General features: G+C 38.7%; 3 protein-coding genes across 4 annotated transcripts; all 3 read right to left on the bottom strand.

The window, feature by feature from the left end:
- Positions 1–5,687: 5,687 nt before the first annotated feature.
- LOC145047105 (uncharacterized) lies at positions 5,688–6,317 on the bottom strand. The gene has a single exon (XM_078995350.1). It carries the CDS (start codon positions 6,315–6,317, stop codon positions 5,688–5,690), a length of 630 nt encoding a protein of 209 aa, XP_078851476.1.
- Positions 6,318–13,064: 6,747 nt separating this feature from the next.
- DEG2 (DEGP protease 2) lies at positions 13,065–17,873 on the bottom strand. The gene is made up of 20 exons (XM_078997297.1): positions 17,593–17,873; positions 16,901–17,077; positions 16,695–16,745; positions 16,441–16,514; positions 16,245–16,308; positions 16,070–16,114; positions 15,878–15,985; positions 15,720–15,797; positions 15,566–15,632; positions 15,412–15,470; positions 15,233–15,332; positions 14,975–15,111; positions 14,777–14,880; positions 14,589–14,676; positions 14,411–14,496; positions 14,296–14,320; positions 14,130–14,201; positions 13,987–14,037; positions 13,830–13,890; positions 13,065–13,731 (listed from the first exon to the last, which is right to left on the bottom strand). Exons 1-20 carry the CDS (start codon positions 17,788–17,790, stop codon positions 13,469–13,471), a joined length of 1,908 nt encoding a protein of 635 aa, XP_078853423.1. The 5' UTR covers positions 17,791–17,873; the 3' UTR covers positions 13,065–13,468.
- A 724-nt stretch (positions 17,874–18,597) lies between these two features.
- LOC145048710 (C2H2 and C2HC zinc fingers superfamily protein) lies at positions 18,598–20,472 on the bottom strand. 2 transcript variants are annotated; one of them, XM_078997295.1, is made up of 6 exons: positions 20,346–20,472; positions 20,069–20,102; positions 19,913–19,955; positions 19,461–19,502; positions 19,127–19,370; positions 18,598–19,022 (listed from the first exon to the last, which is right to left on the bottom strand). In XM_078997295.1, exons 2-6 carry the CDS (start codon positions 20,074–20,076, stop codon positions 18,724–18,726), a joined length of 636 nt encoding a protein of 211 aa, XP_078853421.1. In that variant the 5' UTR covers positions 20,077–20,102; positions 20,346–20,472; the 3' UTR covers positions 18,598–18,723. The 2 variants fall into 2 exon arrangements, with proteins under 2 accessions (XP_078853421.1, XP_078853422.1); XM_078997296.1 differs by having other exon boundaries at positions 20,356–20,461.
- Between the last annotated feature and the right edge of the window lie 59 nt (positions 20,473–20,531).

Genomic DNA, 20,531 nt, shown 5'->3' with positions numbered 1-20,531 from the left:
GATCATTGTTATTTCCTGAAAGAATAAAATCATCAACACATATGAGAGCAGCAATATAAAGTTTTTGGATTTTAAGGATAAAAAGAGAATGATTAGCTTTTGAGTGTCGGAAAATGATAGCTAATAAGGCTTCTATAAACTTGTACAAATACCTAGAAGCTTGGCAAAGACCATACAACGGCTTTTAAAGCTTGTAAACACGACTTTTGCTAGCCTTAGCGAAACCCTGAGGAATTTTCATGTAAACTTCCTCGTGAAGACCTCCGTGTAAAAAGTAATTATTGATGTCTACCTGATGAATACTCCATTTTCGTTGCACTGCTACTGCTAAAATAGTACGCATGGTCACAAGCTTCGCTACAGGAGCAAAAGTCTCATGAAAATTTACACCTTCTACTTGCATGAATCCTTTTGCAACAAGCCATGATTTATATCGTTCAACCTCTCCAGTCGGTTTCTACTTAATCTTATAAACCAATTTAGAATTAATGGGTTTCTTCCCTGGGGAAAATCCGTCAATATCCAAGTATTGTTGCTTTCAAGAGTTGTTATCTCATTCTTCACAGCTTCCCTCCACTTTAAGTGTTTCACTGCATGTAAGTATTATTTGGGCTCATCTTGACATGAGACGGCAGTCAAGAAAGCTTTATGAGTGTTAGTAAAGTTTTCATAAGAAACATACTGAGACATAGGATGTACCGTCGAGGTTGTTGAAGTGACCCTAGAGAGAGAATTATCTATAGAAGGTCGCAAAGTTACTTCATACTTGCCAAAATGTTAAGGCATGGTTCTGGTACTCTCAAAACGTCGTTGATGACTAGTATTTGTATTTTGACTATCGATATTGGGTTACTCATTTGTTTCTGGGCGAGGTTGTCGCTAATAGTGGCTTGACTGTCGTTAGTGGTGTCAAGAGTATCACCATAATTTTCGACAATGCTTGGTTGTTCGAGATCAGCCTTGTCAGGCCATAAGTTGTGTCTAAGTTTGATGCTTTCTTGCCCATAAGTGCATCGATGGTGATTCTCACTATCAGTTTTGAAAGGATAGTGATGTTCTAAAAACTTCACATCCCTTGACACTATGATTCTTTTATCCTTTAAATCGTACATATGATAACCCTTTTGTCTTTGTGGGTATCCCAAGAAAACGCAGCCCCTCCCCCTTTCTTCAACCTTATCTTTTGATGCTTTGTTCTCTTTGGCATAAACCAAGCACCCAAAAACTCTTACGTGCTCATATTGTGGCTTGCAACCTAACAAGACTTCATATGGTGTCTTGTTCTTTATGACTCTAGACAGAAGCCTATTGATGATGTAAGTGGCTGTCAAAACACACTCACCCCCAAAATTTAATGGGTAGATTTGCCTCAAATCTTAAGGTTTTCGCAACTTCCAGTAAGTGCCTATGTTTTCTTTCGACTACCCCATTTTGTTGGGGTCTATGGACGTGAAGTCTCATGAATAATTCCATTGTACTCATAAAGCTTTATGTAACACCCAAAGTCTGGAAGGCCAAGAAAGGAAAGAAAACCCTAATTTTAAAGGGCGACTCGGCGAGTCCGAGCGGGATCCGGGTCGAGGAGTAAGTGACTGACTCGGCGAGTCGGCCAAGGGGACTCGGCGAGTCTGGTGTGTGCGAGGAAAACCCTAAATTCGGGACTTGGAGCCTATTTAAACGTCTCATTCTCTCCCCTAGGGTTCCTTTACTGCCTCTTTCACCCAGAACATCGAACCCTAAGCCCTATTGTTGCTCATTCAAGCTTCCAAGCCATTTTTTGGGATGATTTGAAGGAAGAAGAAGAAGGGGAATCATTGAAGCTTCAAGGATTGGCCTTAGATCTAAAGATTTAGGGAAGCTTTTTGAGTTATTGAAGGTATTAAGTCGTTCTCGCCTTTAGATCTAGTATGGTTGTGAGTTTTGGGGGTTTTCTAGCCATGATTAGTTACCTCTTTTGAGTTAGAAGCCAGATTTGAAGTTGCTACTTTAGATCTAAGCATATTATGGTCTTGAGAAGCATAAAGTATCAGCCCTTGAGTTGATTATGGAGCCTCTTTGCCTTAAACCCTAGTTTATGGTGTATTTTGCCTAGATCTCCTTCTCTACACGTAAAGTTTGCAAATTTACGTGAGGAATAGGCTTGGGAAGGGTAGATCTACAGTTTGGAGTCCATGCATGACTCAAAAGTCCTCTGCATGTAAGGAGATCTGAATGGAATCGGCGAGTCCTTTGAGTGGACTCAGCGAGTAGCATGAATAGCAGAAGCAACTCGACGAGTGGGATGAACAGCTCGTCGAGTCAGATGAAGATTGCCTTGTACTCGGCGAGCCTGTTCTTGGACTCGGCGAGTCGGGTTGCGAAACCCCAAACCCTTCGAGTTGAGACTCGAATCAATGAGTCGAGTGGAGACTCGGTGAGTTGGACAGGTCAGGACTCAGAAATCGGTAGACTCGGCGAGTCATGGATTGACTCGGCGAGTCGAGACGCAAATGGAAGGACTCTGAACATATGAACTCGGCGAGTCAGTAGGGTGACTCGGCGAGTAGGGTTGACCTGGAAGGTTGACCTTGACCAAGACTTTGACCTTGACCAGAGTTGACTTGGTTGTCTCTCGGGGGTCAGCTAGACTCAGTGTTGCTTTGATATTGGTAGTTCCGGGAGCAAGGGGAGCAGGAGTTCAGAGAGTTGTCGGGCAGCAGCTAGTGAGATCATCAGCAAGTTCAGCCAGTGCAGGTGAGTTTCCCTATGTTTGAATGGGTCTAAGGCCACAATGTCGGCCCATGTAGTTATGAGTAGAAGGCCCGGGGGTTAGCCCTAGGCAAAGTATGCTAGTATGATATTCCGGACGAGGTTCATTAATAGCGGGCGGGTGCCCAAGGATTTGTTTATATGATAGTTTATACTTGTTGTCTGTGTGATACATGTATGTGCCTGGTAGGTAGGTGAGTGTGGGCGAGGTCCTGTATCTCAAGAATAGCAGAGTGTGGATGGGGTTCCACATCTCATTAGTAGCAGAACACGGGCGAGGCCCAAGTTAGAGAAAGAGTGAGAGTGGGTTGGGCCCGTATCTCACTACCAGTAGGAGCATGGATGGGGTTCCATGACTCATCAATAGCAGGACAAGGGCGAGGCCTAGGATAGGCGAGGCCTTAGGACAGGATCAGTCGTATGAGTTTAGCTTATGTGTTGTGATATGTTTATGTGTTATTATTTGCTAGCGGGCGAGGCCCTGAGATATGTTTATGTGTTATTATTGTTGACGGGCGAGGCCCTATGACAGGCGAGGCCTAAGTGAAACAGGTCTATATCCGAGCGCGGCTCGAAGCCAGGCGGGGGCTGGAGCGGTGGGGCCGTTGTAGCGGGCGAGGCCCGAGGCAGGTGGCGAGGCCCAAGATAGCGGGTGTGGCCCAATATGTGCAGTATGTGATTATGCATGGTATGTGGTAGGGTGGGGAACTCACTAAGCTTCGTGCTTACGGTTTTCAGTTTTGGTTTCAGGTACTTCCGGTAGCGGAGGGAAGAGCTCGGGGTGATCGCATGGCACACACCATAGATTAGACAGCCTGGGAATGTTTACTCTGATAACGAACATGTGTTTTGAAAATTAATACTCTGATTATGTTTTGAAATGATGACTTTGCTTAAAGTAATGTTTTATTAAAATAAATTTTTGGTCTTGAATTTCGGGTCGTTACACTTTATCATTTGATTAGAAACAAACTCACCGCTGTTATCACTTCTAATCTTCTTGATATCTTTCCCAAATTGTGTACGAATCAGGTTGCAAAACACTATCAAGCTATAAATGACATCCGATTTATTTTTTATCAGGTACACCCATGTGGCGTGACTAAAATCATCAACAATAGTTAAAAAAAATATTGAGCCCTAGTGGTAGATGGCACAAGATAGCTACCCCATATATCGCAATGTATGAGATCAAAACAATCAGTGATTTTTATTAAACTATCAGAAAAGGGAATTCTGGTTTGTTTTGCTTTTACACATGAATTACAATGTTCACTACTAGCTAAGCTACCTATCGAATCAATATGTTGTAATTTATTGTTGGATGCATAACCTAATATCCTATGCCAAATGTTAAAGTCAAGTTTGACTGCCACAACTAGGGATGAGCAGTTTGTCCCAAATCCCGATCTCGTACCTGTACTGAACTGTGCCAAATTTAAAAATATGGGACGGTACTTGGTACTTAAAATACATGAAATTCGAGAATCGGTACCGCCGGTACCGGTACTAGTATCGAGTACCGGTACCATTCTCGGTAATGGTACCGGTGATGTTAATTCGTTTCGGTATTCGAGATTAACTTTCGATCAAATTTGGTATTCGGGAAATCGGGAACGGTACGGGTCGGTACCAGTTCCATCCCACGCTCATCCCTAGCCACAACTGCTACTCTTTTTTCCGATCCTTCCAAGTGATATAAACCATTCTCGCATCTCCCCGCACCAATCAACTTCCTCGACTATAAGTCCTATATAAGACAAAAATCCGGGAAGAATGTCACAAAACAATTCAAAACTTTTGTGATTCTACTCACTGGTAATAAATTGCATTTGAAGTTAGGAATATATAAGGCATCATTGATGCCAATGTTGTAGAACTCGTTACTCGGTACCTGTTCGGCCGACTACCGAGTAGCGAGTACTCGAGAGTACTCGGGAGTACTCGGATTTGGAAATTTGTGTAGAAATATTTTTAGGGAAATATATATGTTAAAATCATAAGATAAAATCATAAGTTGATTGAAATATATAACAAAATCGGATATATGTGAATACACAAAAAACGAAAAACACATAATGGTCTCACTTCGTGAATAATTACTGAAAATTTAAGATAAATATGTAGTAATAATCACATGTGTGTGTGTTAAATAATAAACCATTAAGTATATTATACATATTAATCACTGAGTTGACCGAATTTCACAACACTACTCAGTCCGTAAGGGGTCGATCGGGGAGTACTCGGGATTAGGTAACTCGCCTCGGCAAGGGGGGGAGTAGCGAGTACTCGGAGGAGTAATCGGCAAACTCGGTGAGTTTTACAACACTGATTGATGCTTATATCGTTAGGGAGAGAGATGCTTCCAACTCCTTGAACTGGAACTTGATCTCCATTTGGTATGCTAACTAGGATTCCATCTTTTGAGTCTTTTAGGTTGGACAGATTGGAAGTGTTGCAGGCTATGTGTTCAGTGGCTCCTAATTCAATTACCCAAGGCCTTTTGAAATTTAAGTTACCAGCCATGTTGACCTCCGGTTTTGTTGATCCTGTGAATTGCTTTATCACTTTATAGTATTAATCAAGATTGAGGCCAAGTATTGGGCTTTCAAGTTCTATAGTTGCTGCCTTCGGTTTAGGTTTAAAATTTTTCCATTGGTCTCATGTATGTTTGCATTGACGAGAGTCCCACCAGTTAGGGTACCCTATTTTCTCGAAGCGGCCTTCAATGGTATGACCATTCTTTCCACGGTGCTTGCACTTGAGACCTTTGAAATTATTATTTCGTTTCTCTGGGTTGAGTTTTTCATAAGGTTGGCTATTAACTTGAAAGGTTGTCATCGAAACTTGTTTTTTGGACGTCGTTATGTTACGTTGTTGTTCGTCTTCATCCACGAGATTATAAATGGTACCGAGAGTTGGCATTGGTTTAGTTCTTAGGATTTGTGTCTTGATTGTTCCATATATGTCGTCGAGTCCCATAAGGAACTCGTATATGCGTCTCTTGACTCAACAAGTCTCTTTCCCATATCACATGTGCATTTTCCACATGTGCACCTTGGAATTGGAGAAATAGAATGAATTCCATCCCATATAGCCCTTAATTTTGTGAAATAGGTAGATACAACGACATTGTATTGCCTCATGATAGTTAGTGCTCGCTTTAAATCATAAGCGTGTGGTGCACTTTCTTTTCTAAAACGCTCTTCAAGATCATCCCAGACCTCTTTGGAAGTGTTGGCGCATTTTACACTGCTACGTATTTCTTTCTCCATAGTCGTTGTCAGCCAACTGTTTATAAGTGCATCGCAGTGCTGCCAAGCACTCAATTCCACAGCTTCAACAAATGGTTGTCTTATGGTTCCATCAATAAAATCGGATTTGTTCTTTGACAATAGAAAATCTCTCATCTCCCGTGACAAATCTGCGTAATTGCTATCAGTAAGAAATCCGTTCACATGTACCTGTGGTGGGTAGTCTGTGGGGTGAATATAGAACGGGGAGCTAGGATCCGACGAAGGATTGGAGTTGACATTATAACTTCCTAGTGTGTCGCCGCCTGCCATTTAGATTTTAGTAAAGTTTGTTCCCCTGCTCTAATACCATGAAGAACCCCGTTGTGGATTCTTACTTTTTAATTTGCATTCAATCTATCAAAGAAAAAAGAAGCCAAGTATGTATACAAGTTTCTTGGAAACCTAATCAAACTAGGAAGCAAGATAAAGGCTAATAATAGAAAATGATAAAAAGGAAATTATTGATGAGATCGGATGAGCTGTACATCTGATATATCCTTTAAGGGGTGTTCGTTTAATCAAGTGAATCCAAATTGATTACGGTTTTCAAGACATGGATGCGAATATTCCAAACTAAATTCAAGTCTGATCCGATCCAACCAAATTACAATTTGGTTGGATTGGATTTTCGAATCCGGTTTTTAAAAACTAAAACATTTTAACATACATATAATTAGAATATTAGCCAACTTTTTAAAAGAAACAATAGCAAATTATTTAGTTGTGGTTTAGATTTTATAAACAACTACTAAAAAACATATATTATAGGTTTAATATTTTGAAGATAAAAAACTTTTAAGTGAAAATGCCTATTAAGGTTTTTTATTAGGTGAAACTTTTTGAATATAATAAATTACTAATTTAATGAAGGGCGTCACGACATGTCAGGTCAATTAAAGATCGTGACATGAAGGGTGTCACGACATGACAGCAACTGCAACCCAAGCCCGTGATTTTTAGGGTTTTTTCCAAATTTAAAGTCAACCTCTCTCAACAAAATCCTATACCCATTTCATGCTCCTGGGCTTGTTTGATTGAATGGAGCCCTTTTTCTTGGCTTTTGGTGATACTTGAAGAAGCAGAAGTACAATGTGGTGCAAGGAAGCAATGAGCTAGCTTGGATCCCTCATTCCCTTCAGATTTTATATTTGTTGGAGGTATAAAGTCTAAATCTTGATACTTGTTCTTCTTGTGTCAAGTTTAGGCTCATTTAGATGTTTTTGGTCCCTTCCATGAATGCTCTTCGTGTAACGACCCAATTTTCACGTCCAAAAATTTCGTTTTTAAAACTTTACTTAGAAACACTAATAATTAAAACATTTTTTAATTAAACCATTTCACATCGAGAACCCAAATTTGAAATCCACAACATGTAAACAACCAAAATATCAGAGTATCAATCCCAGAATAAACTCATAACTGCGGAAACAAGAGTGTGTGTGATATGCTGCTACCGCGCCGGCTCATTTCCCTTAGCTGAAGAGGTACCTGAAACCACAACTGAAAACTGTAAGCACGAAGCTTAGTGAGTTCCCCCACTGTACCACATACCATATAATCACATAACATACATAAATTGTCAGGCATATCTGGGTGCCCGACCTACCCCTTTGGTCCTCTCGACCGAATACTGCCTAGCATATCTGGGTGCTGGCCTCCCCTTCGGTCCTCTCGACCGGATACTGGGGAAACTATTGCTCCCCTCTACTACTACCACATAACATGTATCACAATATCAGAATCTATCTAACATGGCTGGGTATGACTACCCCTTCGGCCCTACCGACCGGATATCTTGGGGACTATCTCCCCCTACTGTCACTAGCACATAAATACAACACAGGTAGTAGCAATCCCTTAGATGAATATCACAGAGACAATCATCTACATACAACTCCTACTGGTGGGCCGGCATTGTGGCCGTAGACCCACCGCTACTGGAAGGTAACTCACCTCAAAGTAGCTGCTAATCTGATCGGAAACTGACTGTCTACTGCTGCTGCGGACGCCCTCCGGCTATAAATCCCACAAAACGATCAGTCAAACACTGCTAGATGTTCTTAGGGTAAAATGACCCTTTTACCCTTGACCAAGTCGAAATCCAAGTCAAAGTCAACTTCCAGTTGACTGGACTCGCCGAGTCCACAAGCAACTTGCCGAGTCCTTCCCTTACTAATCCGGTCCTACTCGCCAAGTCCCTCTCCACACTCACTGAGTCACCTTTGACTCACCACTCGGGACTATGGGGCCGACTCGAGTCCCGACTCGCCGAGTCCGCGAGCAACTCGCCGAGTTCCTCGAGCGGATCCCCTTACTCGCTTCCAATCCACACCAGAACACCCCATACGAGGGTTTGGGGTTTTGGGGACTTCGCTACACGGTTAATTCCGCGTGCGGTTACGAAGGGTTGATCCTTCAACGCTTAAACCCCTCTTGCTCTGCGAAAGTTCATATGACTCGCCGAGTTTGAAGAACAACTCGGCGAGCTCCAGGAAATCTTCATAGGACTCGCCGAGTTGTTCATCCAACTCGCCGAGTCTAAGACCATCTTCATAGAACTCGCCGAGTTCCACTTTGGGACTCGCCGAGTTCCTCGACCCATTTCCCAAGTAGGCCAGATCTGAGACATGCAATGCTTCAAAACCACAGATCTAAGGTCCTAGGGCATGTTTACCACATAAAGTTGCAAACTTTACGTGCATGCACGGCCCTATGAGCGCAAACATGCAATTCCAAGCTCTTTAAGAGGTCTTACACTCAATAGGGACCTCAATCACCTCAACCATAGACTTTATGCTACTAGGATGTCCTAAAGGTCCAAATCCGAAGTCCTTGCAGAACATTAACCATAAACACATAGAGATTTAGGTTCTTAGGGCTTAAAACCTCTTTTTAGGGACAAGAAGGGGGTTCAATGAACTAAAGATCAAGGTAGGAACTTTTCTACCTGAATAGAAGCCCTTCACAGAGTAGATTCCGGATCTTCTTCCCTTCTTGCACTCTTCAACCTTCTCCTTCAACTCCCAAGCTCCAAACCACCTTCACAATGCTAAAAATCACCCACAAGGACACAAAGGGGGCTAGGGTTTCATTCTACAGATCTCTAGGAGTGCTAGGGGAAATGGAGGCTGGGTTAGATCGTTTAAATAAGGTGCAAACACCTGGGTTAGGGTTTCAGTCCAGACAGAGCTGAACCCGCGACTAGTCCTGCTCCTACTCGGCGAGTTAGCCCTTCAACTCGCCGAGTCCAAGATTAAAATGCAATACATAAGGAGAGTTAATAATCAAGAATACATACCAGGAACCAGGTGCTACACTTCGAGTTTGAGGAACTCCGAAGCTTGGTGTGACTCTCAAATGGTCCTTATGTTTCTGAGAATGAGAAAAGAGTCATGTTTGGAGCTATTTTGGGTCCATGAACAAGTTAAGGTCATAGGAAGGGCTTAATGGATTTAGGGTTGTAGATCTAGCGTTGGGATGGAGTCCTAATGGATAAAATTGGAAACTTTCTCCATTAAGTCTGTGAAAGGAACTAGATCTGAAGTTATAGGCCTTAATCTGAAGGAATTAAGCACTTAATGAAGATTTTGGCTTTCTACTAGAAGTCACGACGTGACAAAAAGGTTTGTCATGACGGGACAGTGCTCAAAATCGCGACTGTTTTGTCCTTGCTCTCTCATGATGTCACACATAGAGTGTCACGACGTGACATTGAATTTGGCTAAGTTAACTATTGACTTTGTTTAAATTTGACCGTTGACTATTGACCAGTTTGACTTGGGGTCAAATTTGGAGGACTTAGATTGTTGATTGAGGATTTATCTCTTTTGGTGATTAGTCGGTTCGCAGGATTGAGTAGTACAAGGACTTAGAGTGTGGTTGTGCTTCTATGGTTCTGCAATTCAGGTGAGTTTCTCACTATGTCACATGTCCTATTGTATATCCCTTGTATGTTAGAATAGAGGTGATGTTAGAGCACAAGTATGTTAGTGGCTGAGATAGCTCATTTTTATATATGTGCAGTATAGGACACTTAGTGTCTTTATATGCTAGAATGGAAAGGTCTTGCCTATTGATTGTATGGTATTGTTAGGGGTTATGTTTGGTTAGAGTAACTAGGGTAGACAGGTTATATGGACTATGTATGACTTACCAGCGAAGGACTTAATTGAGAAGTGGCCAACGATAGGGTAACTAGGGAATGCCAGTTGCTAAGGGTATAGACATATTGGTATTTTGCTATGTCGTTATGTTACATGATTATGTGATAATGATAGCTTGGGTTCTAGGTAGTTTAAGTTGGGTAACCTGAAAACTCTTGGCCTTAATACCTGATTGTGATGTTTTTGTCTGATTATTCACTCTCGGGTGGGTCATTTGTTCGACTGTCTATCTGCTCCCTAACTATATATGACTTTATCAATTATATGGAAAGATTATGGTTGGATCACAACACTAATAGGAATTATTGTCGTTGGATCACAACACAGATAGGAAAGATTGTGGTTGGATCATAACACTGATATGAAGGATTATGGTTGGATCACATCACTGATAGGAAAGACTATGGTTAGATCGTAGCATGGTTCCTCCCCTGACAATAGAGTTAGGGATAGGGCCCGTATACTCCCTATGGTTGGGCTTGTTACGCATGATATATGTACGTGGATAGGAGATTTGATTGTTCGGCGCTAGAGCCGAGATCTTGTGTGGATGCATTGTATGTATGATGGAATATGTGGTATATTGTGGAACTCACTAAGCTTTATGCTTACAGTTGTGGATTATATTTTGCAAGTCGTTCGTGAGAAGAGCTCGGTAGAAATGTACACACGCATCGAAGATGTTCATTTCCGCAGTTTGTAAACCTAACTTTGATATTTTATGGTTTTAATCAAATGAATATTACGTGGTGGTTTTTGAAACAAATGTTTTAACTGGTTATTATATTTTAGATTTGAAAAATCTCTTTGTAATTTTGGGACGTTACAAAGAAGGTCAACACTTAGACCAATTGTTGTGTTTATTTTTTATTAATAAATAGGAAGGAAACACACATATGTAGATCTAATATGGGTTTCCCTTCTCATGGGTTTGAGGAGTGATAGTTTTACTGTAAGGCTGACTTCTTTAAAAATTACTTCATGCAAAATGGCAAAGCATGAGAATGTGTGATTGAAAATCAATATGTGTTTATGTCATTGACACTTTTGATTTCCTTGCGCTAAATGTTATGGAGCTTCTTAATAGACCCCAAGGGATCTTGCATAGTAATTTTATGCCCAAAATTTATAGATGTAATTAGACATGAATAAAAATACCAATTTCGAACCGATTCCGAAAAAAGATCAAGACCGAACCAATCTAAAACGAGACCGATTCGAAAAAAGAACGAACGATTCCATGACAGATCCAAGATCAATCTCAGAAAAAACTAGTCCTAACTTCTTTGTGTCCCACTAATTATTATTATTAAAAGGAAAGTTGTCGTGTTTGAAGAGTAAAGCTACAAAGTCTTTGTTTCTATCTTTTTAAGGTACACAATTTAGATCTTTAAAAGTTAAATTATCAATCCACCTAAAGCCATATTCCATAAAATAAAATAAAATAAAAAACTTTGTTTGTAATTGGTATTTTCAAGATCGATATTGTAAGATTTTTACTTTCATTTTTCAACGGTTTAGAATAGATTTTACAACAATTTAAGTTTCGGAGTATTATTTATTATCGTTGTTTTATCTACAATCAAACTTCATCATAATTTAAATGTAGACCTTAAAAGGAAAACGTGAGGTGCATTTAGATTTGAATAAGATATTCATCCACGAAATCAAATAATAAATAAAACAACATTTCTTAAAAGGTTAAAGAGGAATGGACATAAATATTATTTATTGACAAACTCATCTTGTAATTTACCTTTTTGTGAAACCTTTTTGAGAGAAGAAATACAGTGATCCAGGATACTATATGAACGTGTGTAGCGTTCGACATAACTGGTCGAGTTAAAAAAAACAATTGTTTGTTTTCATTTTATAAACTAATATATTAAATATGATTAATATATATATATATATATATATATATATATATATATATATATATATATATATATATATATATATATATATATATATTCAAAATAACAATCTAATTTTATTAACAAAAAATGATATGATTTTTATAAGTATTCATATGCATTTGAGCACCCTTCGGTCTTAAAGTTTAAGTTTGAAGTCAAAATCTTCAAGGACAACCAACTAAAAATGTAAACAAGGACCAAAAAATTTTGATTATGTAGATACAATACATCACCCAGGAGTTAGCATGTGTGCTGTTACTTTAAATGTTTTATCTAAAGTCTTTTTACCACTAAACCACCCAAAAACTGGTTAAGTAGGAAAAGATAAAGAAACACAATAATTGTCTGATAGGAAACAGTTATAAAACAAACAAGCAATAATACAACACAAAAGATTTAAGGTACAAACAAACAGAGAAAGAAAACAAGAATCGTCCAAAATTGATCACCAAAGGAAGGGACTTTTTTCAGCATTCCGAAATCCCAAATTTTTAGGCGGCACAGCTAGCAGATTCCTAATTTCGTACCTCTTTTTGTCATTTATGTGTCTCTGTGGTCATAATCTCATAATTGTGTTTGTGTTCTTTCATCTGAAGACCTATTTTTTCAGGAGCAAACTTTTTATTTTTGGTTTTTGATTTGGTCATTCTGTATTTCTGTTAATCAAGTTTGGAACTTTGGATTTGAGTTCATCATTTATTGGTTTCTTATGATGACGAATTCCATCCTAGATATGACATAAAACACAAAAAATATTGCCAAAATATGCTGGCTTTTCTGTATATTGTCCTAAATTACATATTAAAATACCAACTTCTGACAAAAAAAAAAAAAGTCAAGGTAGACAAAACAATGGCAACTCAGCGACGAATAATAACCCTATAACAGATCAAAATGGTAAAAATGCTGAATAACCCTACTACCAACACATAGAATATGTGAATCAACTTATCATATTTTGTTTTCAAATATTTTTTGTGGGAACAGAAAAAGCTTACAATCCCTGGTGAATTAGACTAAATTGTCAAGTATAATTTTGAATTTATTTTCCATAACAAATGAGCGCAATGAACTTATTAAAATTTGGGTGTTTCCCTAAAAATGATGAAATCATGAGAGCTACAACTACAAGTACAAGTACAACAAATGGTTTGCCTACTTACCATCATGTATTGAATTGTCCATTGGCTGCTGCAACTTCCTTGTATCTCTCTCCTCTCTGCAGGCAGTAAAAATAAGTTCCCGTATTTCAAACTTCAACTTTGCTGATGGTGCCTGGTGCCTAAGCCTAAAAAAATGGCGGACTGAGTGTGTTTGCAACTACAAGTTGTTGATTAAGCTAAGCCCACTGAAGCCCATCAGAACCAAACTCTGAATTTGTGATGGGGGGTGTGTCACCAACACCAAGATCATTGTCGTCCATCACTTGGTTTTCTCCAGTGCCAATGGGGTCCACATATGGCTCCAGAAGATCGCTGGATCTCTCGGATGGAATACCATAATCTTTAAGAATGCATGATGATGCAGCCGACGAAGCCTCTCGCTCTAATACAGCAAGATAATTGTCTTCGAATTCGAATATCAAGTACTTCTCCTTGCATGCTGCCAACCAACCAACCAACATTTTCCATAAATTATATACATAAAAAGATTCCAAAAGTTTTTTACTCTATAGAGAGAATGAGAACAACTCTACTCACAGTCAACAAGATGAGCAAGATGATGAATGTTCTTTATTCGGGTTCCATTGAACTTCAGAACCTGTCCAATCATTTTAAGCAACAAACTAAACTTAATATTTCTGAGTCCGACTAACATAAAAACACTAGTAAAATTTGGGTTAAAATATACATATACCTGTTCGTTGCTCATATCCTCGTATCCAATGTTAACCTCATTTGCTAATACCTAAGTAAGTTGAATATACATGGTCAGGTCAACAAAACATTCAAATACCATTTGAAGAAAGGTTTTATATTCATATTACATTTAATACCTACCTGTGACAAGATCACTATCTGTTCTCCTTTGAACCTTGCCATGGAATACCGTGCCTTTGTCAATAGTTTCAGCTATAAAGAAAACAAACCACAAATCATCAACTTCTAAACTCTAAACCAACCAACAAGCTTGTGTTTAATAAAAAGTAATCAAACTTCATTTTACCCCTATGCTGTCTTCGCATTCCTCACTGTCAGGATAAAAGATAAAAGCATTAGCAAGTACTTGATATGAAGAAAAAGTGTTTAGACTAATGAAAGGAAGGGAATAATAGTCTTACTCTATCAAAGGTTCTGACAAAGGAGTAAAAACTAAGCCAGCTACTATCAAGTATGATGGCTGACCACCTTCAATATGATATGGTACCTACATACATACATACATACATACTCGATAACTCTATATTTACAAGTAAAAAAGATTCTTCATATTAGAAGGTGATTTTGTTCAAATCCTACCAAATGAACTCGTGGATTCATAGCGGTTTTGACTTTCATGAAATCCCCTGCTCTGATGATACCAACCTCTGCCGTATCACCAGTGAACCTGTGCATGTGAGGTAGGTAGGGATATTATGATAATCACAATTTAAAAAAAAAAAAAAATCAGTGTAAATATGACAACAATAAATGGTTAAAAGCTTTACTTTTGACTAATGAGGTAGCGGAATGCAATGCGTTCGGTTGATCGGAATGGAACTGTCCCTTCTGATCCAACATCTACACCATCAAAGCTTACAATCACATCCCCCTAAGAAATAACAAAAACTGTAAAAAATATATATATGTATACATAATGAGCATCTCTTTATATGTAAATTGTAAACCAGAAAATATAATAATACCTCCTTCAAAACACTGCTGGCACCAGAAGTGGGTTCCACACGGCGGACAAGAACACCCTCATTAGATGGCACTTTCAAGCAGGCACGTAAAGCTGGATTCTCTAATTTTTGCAATAATATTCCAAGGGAAGGGAAACCTGAAACAATGTATATATATATTATTTTTTTTCATCAAATCGGTTCGACTAGTTAATGTAACTAACTAACTAACAACAGCATATGAATATGTTTGTTTGCATTCAATATAAATTCTCTCACCGGTGTACTTCCCATTTCTCTCATAGTCATCCAGAAAGTGAGACACAACCGTTGTTGGAATTACATACCCAATGTTCTCAACATCATCAGACCTGTACACCTAAAAATACAAATATATAATTCCATTCCATTCATTTCAGAAGAAGAAGATGATAAATATTACAGTGTTAGTTGGTTACCTGAAATGCCACACCAATGCATTCTCCCTGATCATTGAAAGCAGGACCACCGCTATTACCTACAAAATGGCTGGTATAAGCAGTGGTTACAGCAGGAAGAAACATGACATGACATGACATTAGTAAAATATGATCTAACACATGATGCCCTTACCAGGGTTGATTGCTGCATCAATTTGAATGCCCAACAGTTCAGCTGATCCATGAGCATACGATGTAACCTGTCACTCACAAACCAACACTATTAGTCTTACTTTCCTTTTATACACAATCAGAAAGCAGACTAGAATTTAAGAAAGTCAACAAACCTCTATTCGAGATACAACACCTTTGGTCACTGAAATGGTGTCTCCTCCAAGCGGATACCCTACAACAGTAACTGCATCCTGTTGAGGAAAATGCAAAATGCATAAACCAATTTTTTTTTTCTATTTATAACAGGTGGGAAGTGGACAGGGATATTAACCTGAAGACGAGGCAAATGGCCAAACTGAAGTGGTTCGGCTCCTTTCCAGAATTTCTCATTTTCCACTGAAAGCAAAGCTATGTCACATTCCATACCTTTAGCTAAAACCTGTCAAGTACAAACATTTGTTAATAATAAAAACTATCTTCATTTGATGCCAAAGAATTACAAGAATTCAATTTTAAAGTATACCTTAGCCACATACTTGGTATCATCACCCCTTCTCTTGACTTTGACCTGCAATATTAATATATTATTATATTAACATTGGTTGGCCTCTTGAGTGAAATCAACAAACAGAATGCAACAAAGCTCCACTGATTATTGACATGATACAGAAATAAACAGTGTAAGTGTAAAAACTTACTTGTGTGTTGTGTTCCACACAGTGAGCATTTGTCAAAAGCTTTCCATCACCGATCATGAAAGCACTGCATCAACAATGACAAACAATCATTTTACTTTGGACATAGGAAAAAATGATTACACTTTTCATATGAAATTGCAGCTTGTAATAGAAGTTTTCTTTTTCTCTCTAGGAAGGTATAGGGATCAATACATGCCTTCCTGTACTTGTAAACTGCCTTTGCTTTTGCCAAGGAAGAGAATAATCAGGTGCAGTATGAGTGCAATAAACCTGAAGGAAATAAAGAAACAAACAATTTTAACTGACCATGGTGAGCAATGAGAACTACAAGGGTGTTGGCATCTCTATTTAATTAGATGCAGAAGCATAATATAATAATTTATAAACAAAATGATAGGGTGTTAATATTCGTGAAGGCTGAAGAGTTTGGTTTAAAATAGTTAGAATTACCTTCACAACAGCATTAAGAAAGGCAGCATCTTGAATTTTAGCAGTCTCAGCCTGGAAAGAAAAGTAAATTAGGGATCGTTTTACAGATAAGGGGTCAAACAGTTGACCCTTGGATGGTGTCCCCTTGACTACTAAATGTGGTTCCCTACATTATCAGTAGAAGGAAAAGTATCAAATTATGAACTGGAAAAAAAAATTGTCAATACCTGTTGATCCGTCAAGTTACCCATAAAACCTTTAGCACTTTTTCTCTGTGTACCAAATGACTTGAAAGCTGTTGATTGAGGTTTTTCTGTTTTTTTAATACCACTGCGATTGTCAGCATCTGAATATTTTCTTTCATCTCTTGATCTTCTTGAAATTTTTTGAGAATTAGCTTCTTTCTGGATGAAAATACACCAAACAAATAAGTAAGCATGCTCAACAAGCAAGTCACTATAAGAAGCATATATAACTAAGGGAAATGTGTTCTTGAATTGGCTTATATCACACAAGATTCTTTTGAGAAAGAAAAAAAAATCCGATCGCTCAAAAAATCCCAAGCAGCAATGAATCTTGTTCAAATGAGACCTTGTGGACTAGGAATTAAACCAGGTCTTCATCGGCTAATTCAGACAAACGCTAAGAGCTGTAGGAAGATCCAAATATAGCATCACATGGCGTGTCAGGTGTCAACACTCAACTCAACACCGGCCATTGGATGATGAAAAGGTTTAATCAGAAAAAAGAAAATTCTATAAACTAAAAACTAACGAATAATAGGCCGCCTGTGACCTGACCACCATGACAACCGAACTAACTGGAACAGCAATAAGTTACATTAAAAAAAAAAAAAAACTCAAACTGAATTTACACATACGCTACTAATGAGCTCCCGACGTTCAATTACTGAATATACCTCAGGTGACGATTTGTGAGTATGTTCCTTGGGAGTTCTCTTCCTCGGATTTTGACTCTGACTAACAGCTTTCGGAATGACTAAACGAGTAGCCGGTATTTGTGACGCGGAAAACAACCGTTGGGAAGAGACTGTATAGCGAGAAGTGCTGGTGGAGGCTAACGCATTAAACCAGCAAGACGCAACGGCTATCGCCATTTTTCACGTCGGCCCTAGGTTCAGGTCAGAGTCCGGAAAGAGAAACAGCGTCACTGTTGTAAAACTGGGAGATTCAATAACTTGAATTGCCTTATCCTCTCTTCTCAGTTCTCACTAAGTTTAAATCAATTACTCAAATAGTCCCTTCACTTTTACTTTTTACAAATTTAATACACATGCTTTTGTTCTACACGTATTTCGCACCAAATTATGACATTTATCTCGAATTTAATACACATGCTTTTGTTCTACACGTATTTTGGATGGATGAATAGGAAGGAAAAATGCATAGATCTAATAGGTTTCAGTTGCAGGCTTGAAAGATTAAGATTTCACTATGGGATATGCTATTTTAAAAGCCTCATCATTCAAAGTGACCAAACATGAAGAAGTGTATATAGAAACCCAACACATCTTTATATCATTCAGGTTTGATACATTTGGTAATGTTATATACCAAGATCGATGAATGTAGTTTTTAAAAAAGATTAGTTTCACCATCCAGGAGGGGTTAGCGAAAGAGTTTGTTGCCCGTTCGCCGTTTGTCTTCCACCTTGATAAAAAAATTTCTCTTTTTAGATTATATCTGGATTTATATAAAACAAAACCCTAAACCCTAGACAAATCCAATAGACCAACACATCGTTCTGGTTATATAGCAAGGAAAACTCAAAAATACGTTTGTCAAATGCTTTCTTTGTACAAAAAAAAAAAAAAAAAGTGCGTGCAGTATATTAGGTCTAAAATCCATGCAATAACTGCTTGCTACCATCTTTTCACCTTCAAAATACTGAGAAATACGAAGTGTAAATTCAATGAGGCATTTCATACAAGGTGAATTCTAAAATATTGAAGAATATAGCTGGCATTAGACGAGACAAAATTCATACAAAAAAAAAAAGACACGACAGTGTTTTGTAAATTGTAAAGAGATCAATGGTCAGCTTCCTGAGATTGCGCAGGGGCATTTGAAGTCTCAAAACCTCCAGATGGCGGTGCATTCAGGTTGGGTTGATACATGTTTGGGTTAAACATTGGAGGTGCACCTGAAGTAGGGGTTGGGGTTCCTGAGCTCCCTGGAGCATTCATTGTTATTGGCCTTGGCATACCATTGTTCACCTGACCGGGACCAGGCATGGACGGGTTGACCTGACCGGGCATTGACGGATTGACCTGACCGGGCATGGAAGATGTGCCCGGTGGTGAGAACATTGGAGGCATCCCAGGATATCCTGGCAGATCAAAACAAAATAAAAAAAAAAAAAAATGTTTGTCTCAGCATAATAACACTTGAAGAGGATGCATGATTCATATGATTTGGGTAGCAGAAGAGTACCAGGCATGGGTCTGGGCAAAGGGGCAAGTGGCCTCATTCCAGGGATTAATGATGGGTTCATTGGCATCTGCGGATTCCCAGGAATTTGCATCATTGGAATAGGAAGTCGAGGCCTCAGTTGATTGTAAGCAGCACCAACTTGCTGATATGCAGCAGCTTGTCCAAGATGCTCCTTCACCTTTTGGTCAATCAAATATTGATTTTGTTGTGCTTCATATTGCTGATAGTAGATTCGAACATTTGCCTGTAACTCATATACAATACACCCATGTTCATGTTAGAGACAAATCTTATAAACTTGTTGTGGTATTTCAGATTACACAGAGCAAAGTACCTTGTGTTTGTACCCTGCATTGTGCTGCTTCCTTACAGAAGGCTGAAGAAAAAGAAAACAAAAATGTCAATCACATCACCGTAAGAAAACTATTCATAGCCGTTAAATAGAAATGGATATGGCTCCAAGTGGCAAAAATGGGTCAGATGGATTTTCTTCGCCCATCAACACTTTGGGCATGATCCATCAACCTAGACAGTATATCAAACTTGGATGAAATGAAAAATGGATCCTCATCCTCTTCTCTTGGTAACTTTACAACCACCATTCCTGACCAAAATAAAGCAAAATCCCACCCCCACTCATGGAGGCATAGTAATCCCTGATTCATAAGTAATACCACTACTCCATAGCAATTACATACCATATATGAAAGTATAATTACAAATTAAAATGGAATCAATATCAACATTAAGATGAAATAGATGGAGAGTGGATGAAAGAGGAATTACAGAATCATGCGTCAAGTAAGTGTCACAATAGTCACAGTAATACCTGTAAAATTCAACCAAATTGGGGAGTTCAAGTCATAACACTCATGATAGCCATAATATATCGAATTCAATACTAGGAAGAAACAAAAAGTGAAGAAAATTAGAAAATCTCACCGAGGCATCGTCAAGTCCAATCGTTGTGTATGATCTGTTGACATTTAAGAGGAACAATACACAATTAGCAAACATTCTTAAATACATCGGCCATATCAGTGTTTTGATTTGTATGTTGATCGATTGCAGTAATGCACCCAAAAATACATTTGCTGCTACTAAATTGGGTTAAAAGAGTACAAATATTTTCCTTCGAGTTACGATTGAAAAACTACATAGACTGAAATTAAGATTCTAACGAAACGAGTGAGAAACCGTACGATCCATAACTTAATACCTTAACTTACGCGAATGGTTGCTTAGCTGCAGATCAGAGAGGGTAGCGCAAAAACCCTAGCTTGAGCGGGAGAGAGACGAAGAAAGAGCGTGCATCATAGCGGGAGTTGATTGTTTGGGGTTTAAGAGCCCCTCGGCTTTGAAAACTTAACACTTCACACCCACACATTTTGTTTTTGTATGCGTA

The sequence above is a fragment of the Lactuca saligna genome, chromosome 5 (genome assembly GCF_052625555.1).
Source record: "Lactuca saligna cultivar CGN05327 chromosome 5, ASM5262555v1, whole genome shotgun sequence".
In the NCBI taxonomy this organism is placed as follows: domain Eukaryota; kingdom Viridiplantae; phylum Streptophyta; class Magnoliopsida; order Asterales; family Asteraceae; genus Lactuca; species Lactuca saligna.
The sequence above is the reverse complement of the archived record's forward strand: the minus strand, read 5'-3'. Positions and strand labels throughout refer to the sequence as shown.